Source organism: Numida meleagris, chromosome 27 (assembly GCF_002078875.1).
Source record: "Numida meleagris isolate 19003 breed g44 Domestic line chromosome 27, NumMel1.0, whole genome shotgun sequence".
NCBI lineage: Eukaryota > Metazoa > Chordata > Aves > Galliformes > Numididae > Numida > Numida meleagris.
In genome coordinates, this window is record NC_034435.1 from 3,457,154 (window position 1) to 3,480,836 (window position 23,683).

Below are 23,683 nucleotides of genomic sequence, written 5' to 3' on the forward strand. Positions count from 1 at the left end.
GCTCCGTGGTGCTGAGTGCAGAGGGGCTGAGCCCCTGCTGGTCCCAGTGCCAGGGGGACTGGGAGCAATGGGCAGCAGCTCCAGCTCCTGGTGCCGTGGGGTTGGTGCCGTCCTGCGCGCGGTGTCTGTGCTGGCAAAGCGGGGCCGAGCGGGAGGATGCTGCAGGGCTTCAGCTCTTCCTGCAAGAAGGAGGGGACAGTGTGGAAGACAGGAACTGTTTTTTCTTCTGCCTCCGAGCTCGCTTCATGAGGCCTTTTTGGTAATAAGACTCTGACTGACAAATGTGAATTATCCCGGGGGATAAGAAACCTTTGAGGGTGGAAAGAAGCCCCCGGGCTCCGCTTGCTGCGAAGCTTCCTGGCTTTCTCCCACCCCCTGCAGCGATCGCACGAGTTCCTGAGATGGACGCAGGCACTACGAACAGCGCTGGACCCACGGTGGTGACTATTCTCTCTTGCTTTCTCCAAGGACTCCTGGCTTTTTCCTACCCCTTTTCTATCGCCCGCCTTCCCTTCCCCATCTCCCTATGCAGGTAGGATTTGTAATAAGCTGCTCGGCCTAACACTGGACCCGCTGTGTCTTAATCTCACCGTCGGGTATACATATATTAAAAGAGCCTCCTCTTCCTCCTATAAATTGGAGCGAGACAGACAGCACAGAGTGAGCCCCTGCAGCATAGGGACACAGTGACAAAGGACGGGACTGTGCTGTGCCGGAGGAGCCCCCTCCCCAGGGCGCCCACCCCCAAAGGAACAGGGTGGGCACGCAGCACAGCACCCACGCAATGTACCGGGGAGGGGGGCACCTGCGCCGTGCCGTGCGGGGTCCCAGCCGTCGCCGCAGCGCGTCCAGCTCGGCCGCACGGTCCCTCCTGCAGGCAAAGCAGCACAGGGTCAGGGATATGGGTGGGGACGGGGTGGGGATGGAGGGTGCTCAGGGGACGGGACCCTCACAGCGTGGCCTCGAGCTCTCGCTGCCGCTCCTCGCACCGCTCCCCGCGTGCCCGCAGCGCTCTCCGCTGCTCCGCCGCCTCCTCCAGCCTCTGCTGCAGCCCCAGCGCCCGCTCCGCGCCCTGCGCCAGCTCCTCTGTGGGGCGAAGGGACACCCCGAGCTGAGCGCGTTGAGGTTGGGTGAGGGTCCCCGTGGGGCTGGGGTCGTGGGGACGGACGCACCTTGCAGGGCTGCGTTCCTGCGGGACAGCTCAGCCCGCTCGCGCCGCAGCCCCCGCACCTCATCCCGCAGCGCTGTGACGTTGGCCTCCAGCCTGGCCTGGGGACAAGGGGCACCGTGGCGTGGGGACGGGGCACAGCCTCCCCCCAGCTCGCTGCCGTGCTCGCCGGTGTCCCCAGAGCTGTCCCCGTGCTCCTGGTGGCTTTGTGCCCTGTTGTGACACTGGGAAAGTTTCTCCAAGAGTTTGGGACATGGATTTGGGCGAAAATCCCACAGGGAAGGGCCGGCCGGTGCCTGACCCTGGTGAGGATGCATGGGGAGGGCTGGGGGGTGCGCAGCCCACTGAGACAGCCCAGAGCCCCCTGCCCAGCCACGTGCCCCTCGAGGGGCCGGGCGCTCCCACTGGACACCAGCACACCCCACTGGGACCCCACAGCCAGCGCCAGCCCCAAACATCAGCGCATTTCCAGCCCCTCTGGGCCATTGTCCGGGCGGATGGGGGGGAAGAGGTGGGCCCCTCTTCCTTTGGCCACAGCGCAGGGCCAGGCCCTTTCCCAGCCGCTAAAAATACCCCCGAGGAGAGGAGCAGAGCTCCGCACCGGCCTGCAGCCTCCGCTGCTGCTTTGGGATGCGGTAATTATATGTGTGTGGAGCAGCTCAGTTTGGGCACTACTAAGAATAACCACCCCGAGCCGGGCACAGGGAACCGGGCAGCAGCTTCCATACCCCACCAGGGGCTGGGGCTTCCCAGCAGCCAAACCCCGCGGAGACAGAGCATCCTCAGGGACCCCCCCTCCACCCCAGCATCGCTCTCCCCGTGTATACAACCCCACAGCGGGGAAACGACGCCTGGTGACCCCGCATCACCTACCGCCTGCTCCCGGCAGGAGCGCAGGCTGGAGCTGAGCTTCTCCCCATCCTCACGCGCTCGGCCGAGCTCCCTGCGCAGCGCATCCTCCTCCCGCTCTCTCTCCTGGGCCGCTCGCTGCAGGCGGTCGCGCTCCCGTTCCAGCTGCGCCAGGCGCAGCTCCAGGGCACGGCTCTCGTTGGCCGCCCGCTCCCTGCAGCCCCGCAGCTTCCCCAGCGCCTCCGAACGCCACAGCAGCACCGCCACCGCCGCCGTCACCGCGGCCACCAGCAGCACCAGCAGCGTGCACAGCCCCAGCGCCTTCAGCGTGGCTCTGGGCACCGCGGGGTCCATGCTGGGGACAAGGGGACGGTGCCGCGCAACGTGCCCGGTTGCTCCGGGCGGTGGTTTCTCGCCGGTCACAGCCCATCGCGGTGTGGTTTGTGCCGTGCGTGGGAGGACGCTCGGCCCCTGGACGAAGCCACGCTGTGCTGCGGGGCCGTGCCATCCCGACAGGCGCCAGAGCAGCAGAACGCTTGGGGTTTTCATGAAGTTTTATTGGAAATTGGTTCAGACCCAACCAACCGCATGGCACCGCTGTCCCCCTGCCTCGTGCCTCGTCCCCATCTCACCCCTCGGGCCAGCACTCGGCAAACCATCTCCCCACGGTTTCCCCACGCCAACAGGGGCCACCCAGGTCCGTGCCATCTTGCTCAGCGCAGGCACTTCAGAACGAGCAGCACCAGGAGGATGCCCAGGGGCACGGCCACGCTGGAGGACACTGTTGTGCTCCCGTCGGAATCGCGGCTCCGTATGTTCCAGATCCGTTCCGACAGTCCACCGATCTGCTGCCGGATCCGCTCCTGGAAGCTCTTCCTGAAGGGACAACGGGGGTCGGTGACAGAGCGCAGGGAACGGGGCCTCGGTGTGGGGAGCGCAGCTCTCACCCGTCCCTCTGCATCTCCTCCAACTGCTCCTTCTGCTGTGCCACCTCCTCCCGGAGCGCCCTGTTCTCCTCTGCGGGAGGTGACGGGGTCAGGGCGGCCCAGGGGATGGGGAGTGTGGTGCTGGGGGTGGGGGGGAAGGCGGGGACGTTGCCCCGGTGCTCACCTTGCAGCTGCTTGATCACGGCCTCCTGCTCCTCCCTGTGCTGCTGCAGCTGGGTGAGCTGCTGCCTCAGCTCCGGGACAAAGCCTTGCACTGCGTCCTGAGCACAGGGACAGGGACGCAGCTCAGCAAACCCCGCACCCAGGGGTCCCAACCCCCCCAGCCCACACTCACCAGCTGACTCCTGCAGCCGTCCCACTGCTTGTGCATCTCAGCGAGGGACCGCTTGGTGACATCCACCCCCATGGCGAGGGACCGGTTGGTGGCAGCCAGCTCTTGCTCCAACGCAGTCACCTGTGCCTGCAGCTGCTGCTGCTCCTCCTGCAGCTGTGCCAGCCCCTGCAAACTGGGCTCTGTCCCCATCGCCGGCTCTGGCTTGCTGGATAGCAGGCACAGAAAGAGCAGGACTGCTGCCAGCAGCACCACGGCCACCGCCACAACGAGCCTCCAGGCCCACTTGCATTTGTAGTAGCAGAGCACAGCGCGGTCCCGCAAGCTGCCCCGCGCAGCCATTGCTCACAGCGCTGGGGTGGGAGGGCTCTTTCTCAGAGGACAAGCAGGCTGAAGCCAAGTTCTGTTAGTTTCGTTTCCCCGATAACGGTATTTTCCCAGGAAATCATGTGATTGGGTCAAGGGCAGCAGCAGGAGGGGCTTGGGGGGGGGGGGGGGGTAGGGGGCGGTCAGTGTCCTTCCCAGGGACAGCAGGACGGGAAGGCACTGGGGCATTCCGTGGGGCTGAGCTGTGCCCGGGGACCCTGCGAGGGTGGCCTGACCCACCCCCGTGTCCTTGGGGTGAGGGTGGAGGGCAGAGCTGGGGGCTGCAGGGAGTCCTTGAGAGTGGGAGCAGGGCAGAGCACCCCCCGGGGAAGGGGCAGTGGGGTATGGAGGAACTGGATACGAGATGCTGAGGGTTTGGGGCACTCGAGGTATGGGGTGTGCAGGAGTGGGGTGAGGGGTCATTGGGCTTGGGGGTAGCTGGCTATGGGGTAATCAGGGCATGGGGTACTTAGGATATGGGGTAATGGAGGTGCAGGGTACCCAGGGTTGGGGGGGGGGGTGGTACTGAGACTATGGGGTACATCAGTTTTGGAGAAACTGGGGTATGGGTTACTCAGGATATAGGGTGCCTGGACTACGGAGAAAGAGAAGTATGGGATACTTGGAATATGGGGTAAACATGGGGTGGAGAATTGCAGGTGTGGGGTACACAGAACATGGATGGATACGGGATGAGGGATGCTGGATGGTGGATATGGGGTAAGGGATGCTAGATACAGGGTGTGAGATGTGCCATGGGGGGTATCTGGGTATGGGATGAGGGATGCCGGACATGGGATGGGCAATGTGGGATGTTGGATATGGGGTAAGGAATGATGGATACAGGGTGTGAGATGTGCCACGTGGGATATGTGGCTACGGGCTATAGGATGGGGGATTCTGGATATGGGATGTGCCACGTGGGATGTAGATATGCCACGTGGGGTATGTGGGTATGGGATTTGGGATGAGCAGTATGGGATGTTAGGTATGGGATACTGGATTGTGGATATGGGTGTAACGCAATGGAAAGTGCAGCAATGACAGGAGAGGAGCAAAGTCCCAAGCTGCAGCAAGTGAAGGCTTGCTCAAATGCAGCAGCCACGGGCATAAAAATAAAAGGAAAGCAGCTGCTTACCTTCAGAAGGCCTCAGGTGCACAGAGATCTCCAGCAAGATCCCATCACCTCCACCACCAAGCCTTAAATGAGGGCTGGGAAGGGGGGTGGGGATCCTGGCTCCACCCCTCCTGGTCACCCAGGTGCATTGCATTGCTTGCAGCTGAGCTCCCCTGGGCTGGCCCCACCTTCCCACCAGGTGCTCCATCACTCAGCATCTCTGCTACAATGGGTTATTGGATACGGGATGCGGGATGCTGGAGATGGGATGTGCCACATGGGATGTAGGTACACCACGGGGGGATACATGTGGATATGGGCTCTGGGATGAGGGATGCCGGCTATGGGGCGCGCGATGCGGACCATGAGGTGGTGGCTGCGGGATCCTGGATGCGGGAGAAGGGATGCGGGATTTCGGGACGTGGTTTGGTGGCTGTGGGGCTGATGGGGCCGAGAGCTGGACTCGATGCCCTCAGTGCTCATTTCCAACCGTAACAACGCCCTGATTCCACTCTAGGGCTGGGGACACGAGACCCCTCGCAGTGCCCTGCCATGGGCACCCTGCAGCCCCATGGATGCTCTGCCCCCAGCCGCCCTGGTCACGTTTTAATGCCTCCGGTTCATCCCATAAAAAAACACCAAAACCAACCGAGCAAAAAAAAAAAAAAAAAAAGAAGAAGAAGAAGAAAGCAAACCGTGGCGCTGAGATGGAAAACACAAAACTATGCACCAGACTTGGAGCTCCGAGTCAGATTTCTGCCATCTGGAGGAGCGAAGGGCTCTGGCAGCGCAGCGAGCTGTCGGCACAAGGGCCCTCGAGGCGATGCTGCCGTTATTGATGAGATCCTGAGGGTGAGCGAAGGCCAAAGGTTTCAAAAATAGCCCCGGCCGGGGATGGATGCGTTTTCCAGCAGCGGAGCGCTAGGAGCGGTGGGAGGTTGGGGTGTAACGCCTCACACCGGGCTGAAAAGCGACTGCGGGAGGAATGCGGCCCCGGGGGGCGGTGCTGGGGACGGGGACGTGCTTCGGATCGGGATCGGGATCGAGCCCGAAACTGTTTTCTCGCCTTGCACCCACGGCCGGGTTTTGGGTCACGATCCCCACTGCTGTGCGCCCGTATCTTGGCCCCGTTCGTGGGTCGGGGGGGGGTTGGGGGGGGGGGCACAGAGGGCTATGGCCGTGCCCCTGCTTTTCGGGACGGGGCATGAGGGCCGCTCTCCCCGCCGCTCGCCGCGTGTTTTCCTCCTGCTCCGGCAGCGCCGCTTCTCTTGGCCAGACGGACAGGAATTCTGCAGCGGGAGCTGCCACGGGCGGGGACGGAGCTGGCACCTCCCGCGTCCCATACGACACCCCCCGGGGATGCCGCGCTGTGGGGCAGGAGAGCCCTCTATGCCCCCCCCTTCTCCCCCCCAAAATGATGAGACCCCCATAAGAGCCGAGCGTGGCACGACCAGAGGAGCCGCTGGGATGCGTGGCCGCAAAGAGCGCAGGGCGGGGGAGAGAGGGACACATGGGGCTGTGCCCCCCCCCCCCCGGGAGCAGCGAGGGGCCGAGCGCAGCGTGCAGCGTCTGCTGTTCCTTGCTGCTTTCATCCCTTGCCTGCGCGTGTTCCCTCGCAGCCTGGAACGTGGTTTTTCTCTCCTATTTCGGGCCGGCGTTTTGGCCGCCGCCTTTTGTTATTTCAGTTTAGGCGCTCTCATTATATTTTCCATTATTTAAAAGAAAGGGAAAAAAAAAAAAAAAAAGAAAAAAGAAAAAAGAAAAAAAAAGAAACCACCAAACCCAGAAGCGAGCGAGCTGCTTTCCCAAGCCGCATTCCAGCCCACGGCTCTGCTCGGTGCGACCTCCGCTCGCTGCCAGCGCTGGGACGTGCTCAGGGGCACCCATGGGTGCTGCACCCATCCGGGGTGGGGGGGGGGAGAGCGGCACCATTGTCCCCCCCAGCAGGGACAGCGCTGTGCCCCATCAGCCCCATCCCTGTCCTCCCCAAAACAGGGCACTTTTGACTTCAAAGCCATCACACTGCAGAAAAGCCCCCCCTTCCCGGGCTCTCCATCCCTCTCCATCAGTGGGAGCATTGTGCCCCCCTTCCCCCCCCGGCACCCCCAGGGTTTTGCTGTGTGCTCTCTGCTCAGGAGGCCCAGAACGGCCCCAGTTCGGCAGCAGTGGGTCCTCAGCTGCACTCGGCCCCGCACCGCATCGGGAGGGGCAGGGGGGGTTATTTTGGTACCCCCGGGGCGGGCGGAGGGTGGGGTGCGGGTGCAGCCGGGATGGGTGTGGGGGCACGGGGTGGGGGGGGGCGGGGGTCCCGGGAGGGTTTGGCCGCAGCCCCCAGCCCGGCCCTGACCCCGGGCCGGATTCCAGCCCTCGGCAATGCGGGGTTGGGCCGCACACCCAGCACGGACCTCCCGCTCCCGTCCCTCCGTGCCGGTGGGGGGGGGAGCCCCGAGCATCCCCTCGCAGCCCTCTCCCGATCCCCAGCGCCTGGAGGAGCCCGGGAACGGTGCGGGACGGTGCGGGGACGGAGCAGCGCAGGCGGCGGAGGGACGGGAGCATTCGGGAGAGCCCCCCCAGTCCCCGCTCGCAGGACGACGTTTCCCCGGAGCCTTCGGGGCAGTCTGGGACCTGCGGATGGAATTGCCACGAGCCGTCCAAACATATATATATGTATTTGTTTTTTTTGCCTGCCTTCCTTTTGCCATTTTTCATCCCGTTTCGTCAGAATTCGCAGCGGGAGCGGTTTCCCTCTGCCCCGCGGCAGCAGCTGCCCCCGACCGAGCCGAGCAGACGGCGGAAAGCAATCCCAGCCGCGGGCATTTCCCCCACCCCACCCCCCCATCCCACAACGGGAGCGCCCGCCGATGTCCCCCGGCTGCGGGGACGTGGCGCTGAGCCCCCCCCGGGGGTGGGCGGTGCAGGGGAATGGGGTTCGGATCTCAGCGTTCCGGGGGCACGCGGGGACGGAGCGCTCCCCCCGCAGCAGCATCCCGAGCCCGACGTGTCCGCGGCATTTCCCCTCCAGGCGGAGCGGCGGGGCCGAGTTTTGGCTGCCGAAGCGCCCAGGGGTGGTTTTGGCACAGCCCCCCTCCCCCCAAGTCCCGTCCCCCCGGGTGCCCCCGTCCCCTTTGATCTCGCCAGCGGCAGCATCCAGCGGCAGGAGGAAAAAAATGCCTCTCCGCGGCCAAAGCGTGTTTTAAAAGGGAAACATTGTCCCGCGAGCAGGAGGGGATGGTTTGGCCCCGCGGACGGAGCTGTTCCATTACAGCATCCCCCGGGCGGGGCGGAGCGGGGCGGGGGCGCGGGGCTGCGGCCCGCCAAGGGGTTCACGTGCTGGGGGACACCCGCAGGAGCCCCCCCCCACCTCGTCCTGCACGCCCCCTGACCCCGTGCCAGCGGTGTCCCGGCACATCGTGGCCAGGTGCGCTGGGGACGGGGCTGCCACGTCCCCCGGCTGTGGGGTTGGGCGGGCCCCCCCCCGCGCCGCTCCGCGCGGCAGCCAGCAGCCTGCAGCCGACCCAAGGCAAACAGCAGCCGCTGGGACCGCGCTATGGTGCGGGGCGGGGGGAGCCGCGGGGCCAACCCTATTTCGGGACAGCGATGGGAAGGGAACCCCGGCTCGTCCTGGGCACAGTGGGGGGGTGCTGGGGATGTCCACGCTCCCCGCTTCGTCTCCCAGCTCTGGGCACCCCAAGGAATCCCGGCAGCCACGCGGGTGTAAACACAACCGTATATTTTGTAATAAATAATGTACAATCCTTCGGTCCTGCCCTCGCCCCCGCGCGCCGCCCAGTCCTTCTTGGGGGGCGGGTTGGAAGAAGTGATTTTGGTTTCTCTTGGGAAAATGGATTTTGGGGTGAAACACATGCCCCGAGGTCAAACTTTGGGGTAGGGGGTCTGGGCTGGGTGCAGGAGCAGCGCAGTGCTGAGCTGGGGGAAGCTGTGGGGGCTGAGCCTGGTGCCCCCAGCACGCTACCCACGCCCAAGCAGGTGCAGGAGAGAGAAAAGGGCTTTTCAACCAAACCCTTGAGTCTTTTCCCCCGAAAGAATCCCCACATTTCCTCACCCACCCCAGCGGCTGCAGCACCCAGCCAGCACTGAGGCTGCCCTCGGCCCCCGCGATGGCACGTGGGACACCGTCCCCATCGATCCCTTTCCCCTATTTACATTCACCCCCGCGGATTTTCTCTTTATTTTTAAATAACCCCCGAAGGGCCGCGTCCTACGGCCGGGGGGAGCACCACGAGCTGCCCCGCGTGGGGCTGGGGGCGAGGGCAGGGGACAGCACCGGGGGTCGGGGGGCATCTCCCTGCCTTCCCCTTGGAAAGATGTCCCTGGGCAGGGGGACCACCCCCTCTGGACGCGTCCCCTTGCCCATCAGCGTCCCCCCCATCCCACCCCCCGGCGGTCGTTATAAATGAGCGCGGGTATAAGCAAGGGGAAGGAGCGGGATGCGGCGCTGCGGAGCTCACTGCTGCGCCCGGACGCGGCCCATTCTCCGCCGGCTGCCGGGGATCCGGGGGGTGGGCGCGGGGCTCAGGGCGCGCACGCCGGAGGCGAAGTCCAGCACTTCGGGGGGGGCCCGGCGCAGCTCCCCGGCGCCCATCTCACGCCGGATCTCGTCCAGCGCCTCGGCCGGCGATGTCAGCAGGCGCTGGAAGAAGCTCTCGCGCCCCGCCGGCCGCTCCTGGCAGGTGAAGGTGACGGCCGTGCCCGCGTCCGACTTCATCTCCCGCGAGAAACCGTCCGACGTGCCGTCAAAGCAGCGGCCGATGGCGATCTCCTTGGCCAGGCGCGGGTTCTGGTCCGTCACCGTGTAGATGCCGTAGTTGTGTCCCAGCGGATCGACCGGCGCCAGCATGGTGAAGGCGGCCGTGTTGTTGGTGTCGGCCACTGGCGGGTGCCGCGCCAGGTAGTCCCGCAGGAGCCCGTTGACGGCCGTGCGGCGGCAGCTGCCCTGCGGGATGACGGACACCAAGGTGCGGTCCACCAGGCTCTGGTCGTAGAGCATCCCGCTGCACTTGAACTCCAGGCAGGCGCCCGAGCTGCCCTCCCGCGTGGCATCCCGCACGCTGCGGGCGTCGCGCAGCCCGTAGAGCTGTCCCCTCGTGCGCGGGTGGCTGCCGCCCTCGTTGCGCGAGCGCACCATGTACTCCTGCGGCCCTTCGATGCGCACTTTGATGAAGCAGGCGCGGAACTCCTGCGGGTTGGGCCACCAGGCCAGGTAGTCGCCGGTCCAGGAGGTGAGGTCGCTCTCCTTGAAGGGCACCACGTTGTACTCGTACTTGTCCACCTCCACGCGGTAGAAGCGGAAGTGGTTGGCGCTGACCGGCGCCTCCTCGCACTCCCTGAGGCTGCGGTAGGGGTAGATGGGCCCGTTGGTCTCATCGATGTTGTTGGGGTCGGGCTTGGCCACGTTGACCTGGAAGGCCGTCTTCTTGATATCGGGGTCGTCGTGGTCCAGCCGGCGGTAGCCCAGCTTGTTCAGGTAGGGCTGGGACACCCCAATGGCGTTGGGGTTGAGCTTGGGGCTGGAGGGCACGGCCTCGAGCTCCTCGCCGCCCAGCGTGGCGGTGATGTACGCCGTGTAGGCGTCGGGGCGGCGGGCGTCGCAGAAGGCGGGCAGGCAGGCGCCGTTGGGGCCGGTGACCACGCTGTCGAAGCGGCCCCACGCCCGCGGGTTGGCGGGGAAGCCGGGCTGGGGCTCCAGGTTGATGAGGCTGATGACCACCCCCTCCAGCTGCTCGTAGGGGTTGAACTTCTCGTTGCTGTAGGCCCTGACCTTGACGAAGCAACGGCGATCCTCCGGCACGTCCAGGTTGAAGAGCCGCCTCTCGCGGATCTCCATGTTCCCCACGAGGAAGGTCCGCTCCTCCCTCCTCCCGCGCCGCTCCTTGACCGGGCGGAGGACGCCCTCCTCCTCCCACAGCCCGGTCTCAGGGTTCAGGGACCACAGCTTCATCTTCCTCAGGTGCTCCGCCATCCCGATCTGCCCCGCGTCCATCCGCACCTCCACCGGCCCCGTCTGCAGCGCCGTGCCCGAGTCCCCGTCCCGAAAGTCCACGGCGAACATGCCGTAGGTGCGCAGGGGCACGATCTCCCCATCGGCGTTGGCGAAGCTGAGGTCGCTGGAGGCGGCGCGCGCCGTGGCCAGGTCCCTGGGGTCCAGGAAGGTGACGCTGGCTTTGACGGTGCCGCTGAAGACCTCCCCGGAGGGGCGGAGGAAGGCTCCGGCGGGGATGACGAGCTCCGCGATGGGCTCCTGGCCTCTCGCCTCGCCCAGCGGGATGGCATTGATCTGCCCGGCGTCCAGCTCCACCGCCTCCTTCTTCCGCATCATCTTCACCTCCTGGTAGACCGCGCCGCCGCGCCTGTCGAAGGGCAGCACCTTGACGGCGTCCACCAGGCGCTGCTGCCGGTCCACGAAGCGTGCCACCAGGCGCTGCGTGTCGGGGGGCACCTCGATGGTGAAGGAGCCCTGGAAGCCGGTGAAGCCGATCTTCTTCCTCCCCAGGAAGATCTGCCCAAAGCGCAGCGGCTCTCCGGTGTCGGCTGCCGTCACCCGTCCCTGCACCAGCACGCGGGGCTGCGCGCAGGGCCCGCAGCCGCACTTGGCCACCACCTTGATGGGAAGGACGGACTCCCCGCAGCGGATCTCCCGCATCTCCATGCGCCGCACCCCACAGCAGCGCCGCGCGCCCGCCCCACACCGCTGCCCATCGGCCGAGCTGCCGGCACACGGCGCAGGCGGGCAGTGCCCCACGTCGTAGTAGCGGGACCCGCTGGCGTCCTGCTGGCACTCAGCGGGCAGCTCGACCAGGCTGGGCTCTGGTGCTGCTTTGCAGCTTTGCTGGCCCTGGGCTGGGGGAGATGGCAGAGAGGGGCTTTAGGGCCCCCATCCCGCAGAGATCCTGTGCTCCCAGCACCGTGCCCCCGCCCTGCACCGACCCCGTCCCCACTCACCCAGCACGGTGAGCTGTGCTGGCACCGATCTGATGGCCCCGGCCTCGGTGCTGGCCTTGCAGTGGTAGGTGCCCGCCTGCTCCGGTGCCAGTGCCCGCAGCACCAGGCGGCTGCCGTACCGGTGCGCCGTCCTGTCCAGCAGCGTCCCGTTGTGGTACCTGCAGGGATGGGATGCAATGAGCAGGGATGCAGCGGGCGCTCCCCGTCCCCTTCGCCTGCACCCACTCACCAGTAGTACTTCCTGGGCACGGGTGTCCCCGAGGCTTTGCAGCAGAAGGTCACCTCCTGCCCGGCCACCCGCACCTTCGGCGTGGGGTGCAGCACCATGTAGGGCTTCTCTGCAGGGGAAGGACCGGAGGGTGCAGCCGTGAACCCCTCCCTGCTCCCCGCATCCCTCCATGGCACACCCATGGGGCGCAGGACCCCGCGTCACGCGGCGCTCACCCAACTTCTGCAGCTCCACGTGTGCCACCAACACGCCGGAGCCGTTGGACACGACGGGTGCCAGTCCCGGGGCAAAGCCATCGCGGTGGGCACTGATGTTGGCACCGGCGCTCACGCACAGCCCGGACACACGGAACGCCCCACGCGTGTCACTGTGTGCCAGCAGCGCCGGCGGGCGTCCCTCCAGGTAAACGCGGGCACCGGGCAGAGCTGCACCCGCGGTGGAGACGACGGTGCCCTGCAGTGTGTGCTCGGGGCAGGCTGCGGGACGGCACGGCGCTGAGAGCTCACGGCCACCGCCACCAGCAGGGCCACACCGGGGGAGGGGGACAGGGGTCAGCGTCCCCGTGTCCCCAGGTCAGGTACCTGGGCAGGGCGAGGGGGGACACTGCTGCACCTCGGAGGGGTGCCCAGCACACAGCAGCTTCCGCGCGTTCTGGCAGCTCCGCCGGCGGACACGCGTCCCGGTGCTGCCGCAGCTGCGGGAACAGGGTCCCCACGCGCCCCACTCTGTCCACGTCGGTTCTGCAGGGAGACATTGGAGCGTCGGGCACCCACGCTGCCCACCCGCAGCACGCGGGGTGGGAGATGCAGGCACGAGGGGGTCCCCACCCCACGAGGCCCCATGCGGCTGCCGTGCCCCAGCCAGCCCCCAGCCCGGCCCCCCAGCCCCCAGCCCCTGCCAAGCTATTTTTATAAGCGCAGCCTCTGCGATTGCCATTAAGCCGACGATGTGCGGGCGGGGGCACGGCGCCCGGGGCGTTCCGCGTGGGCGCGGGGGCGGCCGCTGCACGGATGCGGCCCCGCAGAATGGCCCGTGACCCCGCGTGGGGCTTAGAGCCGGCGGGGTGGGGGGGAGGGGGGGATGCGTTGGAGCGCAGAACCTTCACCAGCAGAGCCAGAACGGGAGAGCGCAGCCCAGCGCCGACATTCCTGCGGCCGGGGAAGGGCCGCCGCTTGGCTCCGCCGCCGTCTCCTCCATCTCTTTAGGAACAGGGCGGGAGGCGGCAGGTGGAGCCGTGGGAGTGGGGCCGGGTCCGTGCGTGGGGAGCCGGGGGGGGGGGGGTTCCGTACCTGGGCAGGGCCCGGTGCTGCACGGCCGCCGCTCCACCGCCTTCCCCCTGCACTTGAGCTCTTTCAGCGCGGTCACCACCTGCGCGTTGACGCAGCGGCGCCGGCGGCTCTGTGTCCCGCTGCTCCCGCAGGCGCTCCGCGAGCAGGGGCTCCAGGAGGACCAGTGCGACCAGTAGATGTGCTCTGGATGGGGGGGGGAAGGGGGGGGCAGAGGGGGTGACTGGGTGGGGGAGGCTCACGGGAACCCACCGCCCCGGGACAGGCTCCACCAGCACCGCTCCCTCGGGATGCTGCCGTCGGGGGACGATGGGCTCGGATCCCCCCCGAGGCGCCGTCGGGGCCGGGGTCGGCACTCACCCAGCGGGCAGAGGAAGCGGATGTGGTAGTTGGAGCAGGTCTTGCCCTGCGGCTGCTCCTTGTTGACGCACCGAAAACCCTTCTTGGGGCTGAAGTGCACCACCTCGCCCACGTCCTGGGGCAGCTCCCACTCGGTGGTGCGCGCCTGGATGGCCACCGGCCGCGCGCAGACGCGCCCGCGGTAGTAAAAGCGGATGGCATCCAGGCTCTCGTAGTCGCCGTCCCCTCCGGGGTGGTCGATGTTGAACCACGACGTCCATTCAGCCCCTCTGCCTGCGTGGAACCCCCCATGAGCGTGCAGCCACCGTCCCTGAGCGCACCGATGCGGCCCCGGGTGCCACCGGGAGTGGGGAAGGGGCAGGGACATCCCGGGGACGGCTCCATGGGGGCAGATGGGGGCTGCAAGAGGAAAGGACGAGCGGACACAAGCAGTGGGTGCTGTGACATGGGAAGCTTGGGGGGGGCCACCGCATCCCTGCTGCAAGGGGACAGTGCCATGGAAGAGGGTGATGTCCCCCTGGGGAGCGGGGTGGCATGGGAGGCACTGCACTGCGCAGCCTCTTTGGATGCTGCAAGTAGAAGTGTCCCTGCACCGCCCTGGCTGTGGGCCCCCCATAGCATGGTGTCCCCAAAGGCACAGTGCGCCCCATGGTTTGGTGTCCCCAGTGATTTGGTGTCCCCTGGATCCCCATGGTGTGGTGTCCCACGGGGGCTTGGGGACTGCTCCGTGGTTCCATGGTCGTACCTGCCGTGTTCAGGTCGAGCTCCTCTGGGCTGGGGGGTGCTTTCCAGGGCTTCCCCGGTGCATCGTTCTTGCCGGGCTCCGAGTCATTCTCCAGGGACTCTGCAGGGGGGCACAGGGTGAGAGCCCCCGGCACTGGCTCGCCCCATCCCCAGGGCTGTCACTGAGCCACAGACACCGATGTCGCGCTGTAAATCACATCCTCCTGCAGGCACGGGGCAGGTGGGGGGCACGGGGCAGGGTTTGGTGGTGGTGGTGGAGCAGAGGCTGTGTGCTGGGAATGCTGCCCCAGGGTGACGTGGGGGGGACGAGCTGCCTCACTGGGGCCCTGGTATGATCAGCCCCCAGCAACCAGAGCAGACACGGCAGGAAATTGGGCTGTAACACCACAGCCTGGGGCTGGGCAAGCAGGGCAGCAGGCAGCACAGTGGGGGTTCGCTGCCCAAGTCCCCCCCCCCAGGAGGTCAGCTCAGGACATCGGGGTTTTCTGGGGGCAGCTCTGCCCCTCGTGCAGCAACTAGGTGCAGCAACTGGGATTCCAGCCATGCAAAGGGCACCGAGCAGCAGGACGGACAAACAGATCCACGGAGAGGAGCTGGGATGCGTGGGGCTGTGCGGTGATGTCTGCAGGACGACGACCGAAGGGGAGAGCTGATGGACTCAGAGCAGACTGGGGAGGTCTGAGGTGAGCTGACAAACGTGGCCCATGGGGCTGTCACCCCAGGCAGGACGTGGCCCCCAGGACCACGGGCACACAGTGGGTACCCCATGGGCAGCACCCCCCGGCCAGCCACATGCCACCCCTGTTCCCATCCCCTGCGGACACGGCAGAGCCTAGTGGCAGAGCACAGCCGAGCAGTGGGGACTGCAGCCCCCGTCCTGGGGGTGGGTGGATTTTCCCCCAGGACCCGTCCTTGGTGGGGGGCACATCCCCTTCCCCTTGGGGAGGACCAAGCGCCCCAATGGGGCAGCGCAGTGCTGAGCATCGCCAACACATCCTGCTCACAGGAGGGACATTCCCAGCAGCTGTCTGACATCCGGCCCCGGCAAACATCTGGCAAACCCCGGAGCTGCCGTCCTGCCCCACACCGCCCCCAGCCCCGCGCTGCATCGCAATGGGGAGCAGGAGGGGTTTTCCCAGCTGGGTCCCTAGGATGCTGCCACAAAGGCTGAGAGCTCCTTACCTGCTGCCCCGGTGCAGCAAAGGGCGGCGAGAGCCAGGAGGGCCAGCAGCAGCCCCATTGCTGCCCACGCACCGCTCCACCCGCGACTGCGAGCGCGGCCGCCCCGCAGGTCTATATAGGAGGGCTTTCCCCCTCGCGCCAGCAGACAGCAGAAATCGGATCCTGGCACTCGGGGCCGTCAGCTCCGCCGCGTTTGGCCCCGTGTCAGCAGGGAAGCGGGAAGGAGCCCTCCCCGTGAGCCGGCCGCGCGCTGCCACGCGCCGCTCCAACCCGGGAAACTTGAGGGCTTGTTTTGCAAAGCTGCTAAAATTGGATGCACTTGGGAATGCAGCTGGGAGGGAAGGGGAAAAAAGATGAAAAAGGCCCTTCCTCTGAGCTCATGCGGTCAGGGCCGGGGTGCCAGCGCTCCCTGGCATCGCTGCGGATGGGCACGGCCGGTGGGCGCCCGCGCTGTGACCTGGGCCACGTGTGCCGCCGTCAGCTGAGACTGTGCACAACTCACCACACCACGGCCCCCAGCACCCCCCGGGGTAGGAGGGGAGCACCCAGCAAAGGGGAGAGTGGGGGCATCACCCCAAACCGTGGCCCCGTCCCCAGGTCCCTCTGTTCCCCACATTTGGGCTCCTGCAACACCCAATCCCCACATGGTTTTGGGGCTGAGGACACCCTCTCCCCGTCAGCTGGGGCAGGTGGGGGCAGCCCCAGCGCTGCCTCATCACCATCCTCCCCATTAATTAAAACCTGGAGTTGTTCAGCCCTGTACTGGCGGGCTGAACCCAAAGCGCTGCCATACCACGGGGACAACGCAGCACGGCCACCAATGGGGCCCACAGAGCCCACCCCACGCAGACACCGAGCCGGCAGTCCCAGCGCTTTATTGCGGGGCACGCAGGGCCACCACGCACTCAGTGCCCGGGTACTCGGGTGGGTTGAGCTCGAACTTCTTCTGCACGTCGTAGGGCACGAAGCGGCCGGCCACGAAGTGCTGGCGGCCCAGGAAGCGGCGGGCGCACTGCTTGGGGGCCATCAGCGACACCAGCACGTCGGGGCTGATCCCGCTGCTGCTGCCCGCCTCCACGTCCCACCCTGCAACGGCACAGAGACGTGGGGAGGGGGTCAGGGGGGGACAGGGTGCGGTGGAGATATGGGGATGGGGTTGCTGGGGTCCCCGTGGCACCCAGTGGTATCGCTGCCCTGCAGTGCCCTGGCTGCGCCCTGGTCCGGTGTGGGGTTGCGCTTGGTGGGGATTCACCAGTAGCCGTGCCCAGGGCTCCTGTTTGCTCCTCCAGCAGCAGGGGGGGTGGGGGGGTGATGGCAATTCCAGGCCTGGCCACCAGACACCCGGGTGTTTGCAAATTACATCATGTCTCAGTTCGGGGAGTTGGTTATTTGTTGGAGGTGCCCTGAATGCATCCTCAGCCGTCAGCAGCACTCGCTCAGGGTGAACCGCGGGGACACTGCCGAGCCAGGGGCAGCGGGGGTCTCAGAGCTGTTCCCATCCCTCCTGCACTGGGGACAATGCCATTCCTAGGGGCAGATAGGGTGACAAACCCAACCAGGGGTCCCCATCCCAAACCTGAGGGCACGTCCAGGCTGACGATGGGGATGCGGATGTGTTTCAGGGTGGCAAGGATGCTGGCACACGGCCCCCTGCCCTCGCCCAGCTCCGTCTCAGCCCCCAGCACCGCGTCCACCACCGCATTGTAGGCGTCGTTGATCAGCTGCACCTGGGGAGGGGACACGGTGGGCAGATGGGGGGGGGCCCCAAGCTCCCCAGACCCCCATCTCCCCAACCATCCAACCCCAGAGCACGGGAGCGCTTCCCATGGGGGCATCCCTTCTCCCTGCTGAATGGGATGTGCTCAGCAATTGCAAAAATTCCCCCCACCAGGCAAAGGGAGGGGGACGTAGCGTGGCCAGGACAGCGATTTGAGGTCACATTCCTCCTCCGAGGGAGTCCAACACTTCCAACAACAACAGCAGCCCTGGAGCTGCGGGCAGGGCACGGATCTCACCCCCGGGGATGTAGGGGGAAATCAGCATCCTCATAAAGCCCCAAAGTGCACCGGGGCGGGGGGCAGGAGGGTGGGGGCTCACCTCGGTGGGGAGGTACGAGAGGAAGGGGATGTCCATCTTCTCGCACTGAGTGGTGAAGTCTCGGTACAGGGGGTCCAGGGAGCGTTTGGGGTAGAAGATGGTGGGTTCGTAGTCCTGCACGGCAGAGCGGTGTTGGAGCCCGTGGAGGAGGAGGAGGAGGAGGATGAAGAGATACCTACAAAGATGCGCAGGTGCCGCGCACACACCAGCCCGATGGCCCCGTTCTGCGCAGGGCCGCACACCACCAGCACCGTGGGCTGCTTCCGTGGGAGGGACGGCAGCGGGAAGGCCTGGGCGAGAGGAGCAGGGCGTCACCACGTCACCTGGGCCAGGGAGGTAGGGGAAGGGACACGAGGGATTGGGGGGGACCCACAGCGGGGATGTGACGCTGGGTGGCAGCAGGTGGGTGGCGGGATGGGGACAGTGCCTACAATGGGATGGGGACAGTGCCTACAATGGGACGGGGAAGGTGCCCACAATGGGACGGGGAAGGTGCCTACAGCGGTCCAGGGCCGGTGCCCATGGTGGGACAGGGCCGGTGCCCGCAGTGGGTCGGGGCTCCCCGCCAGCCTGCTGGGAGGCGGCCGTGCTCCACATACCAGCAGCCGGCGAAGGGAGGCTCTGTTTATCCATTGACAGATTTTTTCCTGCTCACGCAGCCTGGCTCCTGCTTCCATCCAAACCCCGGAGCCCCGCGAGGCACCGCCAGTCCGCAGCCGCTGGACAGACCCCGCTCACCCGGCCCTGGCCCTGCTGCAGCGTTTGGCTGCGGCCCCAGTGCTGCGCTTCCAGCTGCCGTGTGGCTCCCAGGAATGCACCGGGGGGAGCCTGGGGATGGGACGATGCTGGGGGCACTGCACGGTCTGCGGTCAGCGGGGGCTGTTCCTGTGTGGTTCCCAGCCCCACAAGGAGGAGGAGGAGGAGGAGGAGGGGGAGGGTGCTCCCCAATCACTGGGATGCTGCAACGTGGGGCCGTGCCAGCCCCACCGACCACAGGATGCGTCGAAGCTCCAACACCCAAATACTTCTGCTCCTCCGACAACGTCTGTGCCCTGAAAGAAGGGGAGGGCAGAGTGCGGCCCAGACACCTCAAATGGAAAAGCTGAGCCAGGAGTGGAGCTCGCTGCCCTCACGAAGCACAAAGCTGCCCTTGATGCTGCACCTCCGCTCGGCCGTGCTGCCCTGAGCATCGCTGCCTCCTCTTCTTCCTCCTCCTCCTCCTCCTCCTCCTCCTTTTCACCCCCAGCACTGAGCAGTGCCACTGCTGGGCACCTGGGGAAGGGCTCAGCTTCCCTTGCAGGGGACATAAGGGCCCAGGTGAACACAATTCACCATGGCGGAAAGCGTTGACAGGATTGCAAAAAGCGGTGGCAAAAAGTAATGGGAGAAGCTGCAGCCCTGGGAACAGCGGGGGTGGGGGGAGCAGCGCTGCCTGCTGGGCTCTGTCCCCTCCCCAGGGCTGTGGTTGTTCCCTGGTCCCAGGGGAAAACCAAGGGATGGGATGGGATGGGATGGGATGGGATGGGGGTGGCAGAGCAGCCAGCAGTGAAGCCCCCTCCCCGATGGGGGTCCTCAGCCCCGCTGGCCGCCTCACCTTGGTGACGGCCACGGCACAGGCATGTCCCCAGATCTCGATCAGCTGCTGCCGCCCGAAGCGGTAATCCTCCAGCAGCTCCTTCTCCATGGCCTCCGCCTCCGCCTTGCTGCGGGGCAGCGGGCAGCCGTGAGGGCGGGACCCCCGAGGGCCCCCGCTCCATCCCCGGCCGAGCAGGGCACCCCAGTGGGGACATCAGCCCCGGTTCGGGGCGGGGGGTGCACTTGGCTTGAGGGGGAGCTGGGACGAGGTGAGCAAAGCGGGCGCTGGGCTCGGGCACGCGCAGCGCGGGGTCGCGGTTGCCTTTCGTGCGAGGCACGGCCCTGGCAGCGGCCCCGGGCTGCAGCGATGGGGCTGTTATATAAAGCTGAACAATGCTGCGGTTGTTCATCCGCTGCCGAGCCCGGGAGCTGGCAGGGCCGGGAGCTTCGGAATTGGACAATAATTGCTCACATCTGTTGGCTCACCTGCGTCGCGGATGGGAACAACATGTGCCGTTTCCAATTCGCTGCCGCTGCGTTTGTTATTGAAGGGACAGGGAAATCTGAGCCCCGGGAGAAGCCGATGTCGGCTCTTGGGCTGTGGGGCGGGATCCCGCAGAGCGCCAGCACCGCGCTGTGCCGACACCTGTGGGTGCTGCAGGACAGGGGGACCCGGAGCTGGGGGGTGTACACTGGGTATGCAATGGGACCCGGAGCCCTGATGTTGGGTGCGCGCATCACCCACACCTTGCGTGGTCACAGCTTTGGGAGGGGACGTCGGTGTGGTGCAGCGTCCCCCGGGAGCTGGAGGGGGACAGGATGGGGTCCTGCTGGGCATATGGTGTTGGGGACCTCACGCCATCCGGGCTGACCCCACAGACCTCACGGCCCAGCAGAGCCTGTACTGTGCCACCCCCTGGATGTCCGACATGACCCCATAGACCCTGCAGGCGTGACGTGCCATGGTCACTCCGGCAGATCCCACAGATGCTGCAGACCCCATCCCCATCCACCCTGACAGATCCCATTGACCTATGTCCCCAAGGTGCTGGTTAACCCCATAGACACCTACCCCTCAGGATTCCCTGACAGACCCCATATGCCCTCAGTGCCCCATCCATCCTGTCCAACCCTCATCACATCCCACCCCGTCCTATCCTGCAGTGCTCCATCCCATCCATCCCATCCCCGTTCCCAATCCTTTGGTGCCCTCTAGTGAGCCCCAGCCCGGCCCCCAGCCCCACAACGTGATGCTGTGGGCAAACTGGGGGGCACAGGGACAGACCCAGCCCCGGGGTCCCCCCCTCGCGTTGGCAGCAGCAGCCCCCGGGGGCTGGCCCCACCGCAGCTGTGTTGGCACTCGCTGAACAGAAGGCGAAGTTCTGACAAAAATCCGCGCTTTGGAACCAGGGGAGAACATTACCCGTAATTGCTGCTGGCAAAGCATCCTGGGCCCCGGCCCAGGCTCGGTCCCGATGTTTTGGCATCGTCCTCGGGGGGGGACACGCGGGGCTCCGTGTCCCTGGCTCACCGCCCGCCCGGGGAGCAGCGGCCCCGCACGTCCCCTCCAGCTGCGGACTTTGCGCTCCGTGTTCGCCGTAGGACCAGGGCAGCGCGGGGCGCAGGTGCTGCTCCAATCCCGGCTCGGGACCAGCAGAGCCCAGCACGGCCCGCTGTAACTCAGCACCGGTGCCTCCGGCTGGGAGCGGGACTGGCGGCGGCCAGGATCCCACCGGGGGAGGAGGAGGAGGAGGGAGAGGCGCAAACGGACGAGAGCAGCCCCAGGCATCACCTCCTGCCCACGCTCCCCGCTCCCGGACCCCTCCCTCAGCCGTGGGGAAGGGGCTGAGCCCCACAGGGCATCGGCTGCACCCCGGGGCGCTGCTCCCCGCATCTGCCTCCCTCTCTGCGTCCCACACCTCCACCCCCGCTTCGTGCCCCGCTCCCGTCCCACTACGGGACCCCCTCAGCCCGCGCCCCCCGCCCCGGGGCTGCTGCCGCCGGAGCCGTCCCCGCCGCAGCCATGGAGACCCGGGATGCGGTTGCTCTGGCAACGGCGGCTATTTGGGTACCAGCCCCCTCCGCCCCTGCAGCTCCCGGGGCTGGGGAGTGAGGAGCCGGGCTGGGACCGTCCCGGGGTCACCCGTGGGGGCTCCGCTTCCCCGCCCGGAGAGGAGCAGCGCGGGGTCCGCTCCCGCCGCCGGGACCCAGAGACCCTCCAGCACCGCCCGGTGCGTCCGGAACATCGGAGCCCCCCTCGGATCCCCTTCACATCCCGCGGGACTACGCCGGGCAGGACCGGCCGCACGGTGCGGGGAAACGGGCACAGCGGGACGCCCGCAGCCTCCCCCAGGGCTCCCGAGGGGCGGTGCGGAGCTCGGCGGGGCTCACCTGAGGTAGCGGGGGGGCTCCCGGGAGGGGCCGGGCACGGAGCTCATGGCGGGCACCAACCGGGACGGGAAAAGCGGGATGAGCCCTGCGGGAGCAGTGGCAGCAATGGCCCCCACGGCGCTGTGCGGTGCCGCCCGGTGGGAGGCGGCTCTGACTGCCCCCGCCCCGCCCGGGCTCCCCCCGCCACCGGGAGCGGCCCCCAGTCCCTCGGTCCCCCACGGGCGGTGCTGCCAGAAGGGCTGCAGAGAAACCCTGCAGGCATCATGGAAGCGCCAGGGGCTCCCCCAGCACACAGCACCTTCCCTCTTCCAAGCGCCGGAACCCAGCGGGGTTTCAGCCCCACTCCCTGCAGACGCTGCACAAGGGGTGCGCTCGGAGCCCTTGGGACCTCCACACCCCAACAATGGCAACACTGAGGCACCCATTCCCACCGTGACCTGAGGACACGCAGGGCAGAGAGCGCTGAGCCCCCAATGTGGGCACCCGGCCCCGCTGGGCACCTGGGGCAGCAGCCCCTCGCAGCCCTTCCCTGCTCCACCACCACCACCACGAGCCCCAGGAACAAAGACGGGAGCAGCGCCCCGATCCCACCCCACATGGCACCGCTGTGGCCCCTCTGGGTGCTGCAGGGCAGGGAGTTCCCCGCGAGGTTTCCGAGCAGGGAAAAAGGAGCAGAGCGCACACAGGTCGCTGTGTACCCGCGCAGATTTAATGCTGAGCCCCCCCCCGCAGCCCCGCGGGGCCGGCGCTCAGACATAGTACTGCAGCCCGAACTTCTCGTTGTCCATCTCGGCAGCCGGGCGCAGGTAATAGAGCTCATCCACCGTCGGGGGCACCCAGCGGTCGGTGTGGAATAGGGACTCGCCAACCTGGGGGGGCAGAGAGCGCTGGAGGGGACGCACGGGGACGGCCCAGGGGCTCTGGCACTGGGCTCAGTTCAGGGCTGAGACCGCACGAGGAGGAAAACTGAGGTCCCCATCGCACCTCCAGCAGCGCAGTACCCACACCCACCCGAAAAGACGCTCCCAGGGGACTCCCAGACCCGGGGGTGCAGCACCTGCCCCTCCGTGCGGGTCCTTTGGGGCAGAGCCCACCGGGACCCCCGCACCCGCAGTGCCCCGAGCCCAAACCTTCCAACCGGGAACGTCCTTCATGATCTTGGCCTCCTCGTCCAGGTTCTGCCGCATGAGGCGGAGGGTCCTGCGAGCGGGGAGATCCGTGGTGCCGTGGGGGGGTTCCCCGCACCACAGCCGTACCCGTTCCGGGGGCTGAGCCCCGCGCTGCCCCCTCCCTACCTGCGGTCCGCCTCTGCCTGCAGCAGCGGCATCAGCGCGATGCGCGCCTCCAGGTCCTCGATCAGCAGCCGCCTGCGGGGGAACGGGGTCAGCGGGGAGGGGACGAGGGGAGAGGGAGTCCCGGGCAGGGAAATGGGGCGCGAGGAGAGAGCGGGGGGGGATCGGGAAAAGCCCGAAGGAAGAGGGAGGGAACAGCGGTGCACCTGCGCTCCCGGTTCCACTTGACGATGGTGTAGTAGCCCAGCAGGAGGCTGCCGATGCCGAGCGCGAAGAGGCTGTAACCTGCGGGCGGCGCGTTAGGAGCGCCGGGAGCACCGCGGGTACCGGCAGCACCGCGCCCGGCCGCCCCCGCAGGGTTTCCCGGTGCTTCTCCCGGCCAGGCCCCACCCACCTGAGAGGCCGCGGCGAGGGAGGTGCCGTTTGTAGTCGATGGGGCCGTAGCCGCCCGGCGGGGGCATGTCCTGCTTCACCTTCGGCGCCGCCATCCCGGCCGCCGCGCACTACGTCACTTCCGCCGCGCTCACCGGAAGCGCTCTGTGGTAGCGGCGCAGCGTGAGAGCGCCCCCACCCCACGCACCTCCCGCCGAGCGCGGCGGCCTTAAAGGGGGAACGGCACCGTGGGAGGAAGTGGGCCCCACCCGCTGTGGAGCGCGCAGCAAAATGTGCGCGCCCCCCGAGCGGGCACGCGCACGAGCACGCGTGCAGCAGAACGTGTGTCAGAAAGTGCGCACGGAGACGCGCGCACCGAAAGCGCTCAGAGCGCAGCACTCCCCCCCCCCACGCTGC

At 67.1% G+C, this 23,683-nt stretch overlaps 5 protein-coding genes across 9 annotated transcripts; all 5 read right to left on the bottom strand.

The window, feature by feature from the left end:
* Positions 7–2,599, bottom strand: LOC110388780 (rootletin-like). 4 transcript variants are annotated; one of them, XM_021378374.1, is made up of 5 exons: positions 2,042–2,599; positions 1,173–1,269; positions 954–1,086; positions 806–871; positions 7–179 (listed from the first exon to the last, which is right to left on the bottom strand). In XM_021378374.1, the coding sequence occupies exons 1-5, from the start codon at positions 2,564–2,566 to the stop codon at positions 170–172; spliced, it is 831 nt and encodes a 276-aa protein (XP_021234049.1). In that variant the 5' UTR covers positions 2,567–2,599; the 3' UTR covers positions 7–169. The 4 variants fall into 4 exon arrangements, with proteins under 4 accessions (XP_021234049.1, XP_021234048.1, XP_021234046.1 ...); XM_021378373.1 differs by having other exon boundaries at positions 791–871; XM_021378371.1 differs by having other exon boundaries at positions 7–871.
* On the bottom strand, positions 2,557–4,850 carry LOC110388781 (chromosome partition protein Smc-like). 2 transcript variants are annotated; one of them, XM_021378375.1, is made up of 5 exons: positions 4,800–4,850; positions 3,299–3,685; positions 3,128–3,224; positions 2,965–3,034; positions 2,557–2,893 (listed from the first exon to the last, which is right to left on the bottom strand). In XM_021378375.1, the coding sequence occupies exons 2-5, from the start codon at positions 3,635–3,637 to the stop codon at positions 2,731–2,733; spliced, it is 669 nt and encodes a 222-aa protein (XP_021234050.1). In that variant the 5' UTR covers positions 3,638–3,685; positions 4,800–4,850; the 3' UTR covers positions 2,557–2,730. The 2 variants fall into 2 exon arrangements, with proteins under 2 accessions (XP_021234050.1, XP_021234051.1); XM_021378376.1 differs by having other exon boundaries at positions 3,299–3,503; positions 4,800–4,849.
* Positions 9,244–15,597, bottom strand: CILP2 (cartilage intermediate layer protein 2). The gene is made up of 9 exons (XM_021379028.1): positions 15,540–15,597; positions 14,359–14,457; positions 13,614–13,886; positions 13,257–13,439; positions 12,549–12,707; positions 12,183–12,443; positions 11,968–12,076; positions 11,739–11,896; positions 9,244–11,636 (listed from the first exon to the last, which is right to left on the bottom strand). The coding sequence occupies exons 1-9, from the start codon at positions 15,595–15,597 to the stop codon at positions 9,244–9,246; spliced, it is 3,693 nt and encodes a 1,230-aa protein (XP_021234703.1).
* On the bottom strand, positions 16,404–22,158 carry YJEFN3 (YjeF N-terminal domain containing 3). Its single transcript, XM_021378890.1, has 6 exons — positions 21,603–22,158; positions 19,231–19,339; positions 17,816–17,926; positions 17,637–17,750; positions 17,116–17,266; positions 16,404–16,625 (listed from the first exon to the last, which is right to left on the bottom strand). The coding sequence occupies exons 1-6, from the start codon at positions 22,025–22,027 to the stop codon at positions 16,414–16,416; spliced, it is 1,122 nt and encodes a 373-aa protein (XP_021234565.1). The 5' UTR covers positions 22,028–22,158; the 3' UTR covers positions 16,404–16,413.
* Positions 22,290–23,449, bottom strand: NDUFA13 (NADH:ubiquinone oxidoreductase subunit A13). The gene is made up of 5 exons (XM_021378891.1): positions 23,289–23,449; positions 23,101–23,179; positions 22,898–22,969; positions 22,733–22,802; positions 22,290–22,471 (listed from the first exon to the last, which is right to left on the bottom strand). Exons 1-5 carry the CDS (start codon positions 23,380–23,382, stop codon positions 22,352–22,354), a joined length of 435 nt encoding a protein of 144 aa, XP_021234566.1. The 5' UTR covers positions 23,383–23,449; the 3' UTR covers positions 22,290–22,351.

Bases quoted from the DNA above. Each gene is read 5' to 3' on its own strand.
- LOC110388780 (XM_021378371.1), bottom strand. From the start codon at position 2,566: ATGAAAACCCCAAGCGTTCTGCTGCTCTGGCGCCTGTCGGGATGGCAC. The intron at 1,087-1,172 runs GTGCGTCCGTCC...TTCGCCCCACAG, and splicing joins CAGGAACGCAGCCCTGCAAG to AGGAGCTGGCGCAGGGCGCG. The intron at 872-953 runs GTGAGGGTCCCG...CTTTGCCTGCAG, and splicing joins CGAGAGCTCGAGGCCACGCT to GAGGGACCGTGCGGCCGAGC.
- LOC110388781 (XM_021378375.1), bottom strand. From the start codon at position 3,637: ATGGCTGCGCGGGGCAGCTTGCGGGACCGCGCTGTGCTCTGCTACTAC. The intron at 3,225-3,298 runs GTGAGTGTGGGC...CCCTGTGCTCAG, and splicing joins ACGGCTGCAGGAGTCAGCTG to GACGCAGTGCAAGGCTTTGT. The intron at 3,035-3,127 runs GTGAGCACCGGG...CACCTCCCGCAG, and splicing joins CGTGATCAAGCAGCTGCAAG to AGGAGAACAGGGCGCTCCGG.
- CILP2 (XM_021379028.1), bottom strand. From the start codon at position 15,597: ATGGGGCTGCTGCTGGCCCTCCTGGCTCTCGCCGCCCTTTGCTGCACC. The intron at 14,458-15,539 runs GTAAGGAGCTCT...GCCCCCCTGCAG, and splicing joins TTGCTGCACCGGGGCAGCAG to AGTCCCTGGAGAATGACTCG. The intron at 13,440-13,613 runs GTGAGTGCCGAC...CCCCCCATCCAG, and splicing joins CCGCTTCCTCTGCCCGCTGG to AGCACATCTACTGGTCGCAC.
- YJEFN3 (XM_021378890.1), bottom strand. From the start codon at position 22,027: ATGGGTGCCTCAGTGTTGCCATTGTTGGGGTGTGGAGGTCCCAAGGGC. The intron at 17,927-19,230 runs GTGAGGCGGCCA...CCTCTCGCCCAG, and splicing joins GTGCCGTGGCCGTCACCAAG to GCCTTCCCGCTGCCGTCCCT. The intron at 17,267-17,636 runs GTGAGCCCCCAC...TCCCCTCCCCAG, and splicing joins TCTCGTACCTCCCCACCGAG to GTGCAGCTGATCAACGACGC.
- NDUFA13 (XM_021378891.1), bottom strand. From the start codon at position 23,382: ATGGCGGCGCCGAAGGTGAAGCAGGACATGCCCCCGCCGGGCGGCTAC. The intron at 22,970-23,100 runs GTGCACCGCTGT...GTTCCCCCGCAG, and splicing joins AAGTGGAACCGGGAGCGCAG to GCGGCTGCTGATCGAGGACC. The intron at 22,803-22,897 runs GTAGGGAGGGGG...CCCCGCTCGCAG, and splicing joins CAGGCAGAGGCGGACCGCAG to GACCCTCCGCCTCATGCGGC.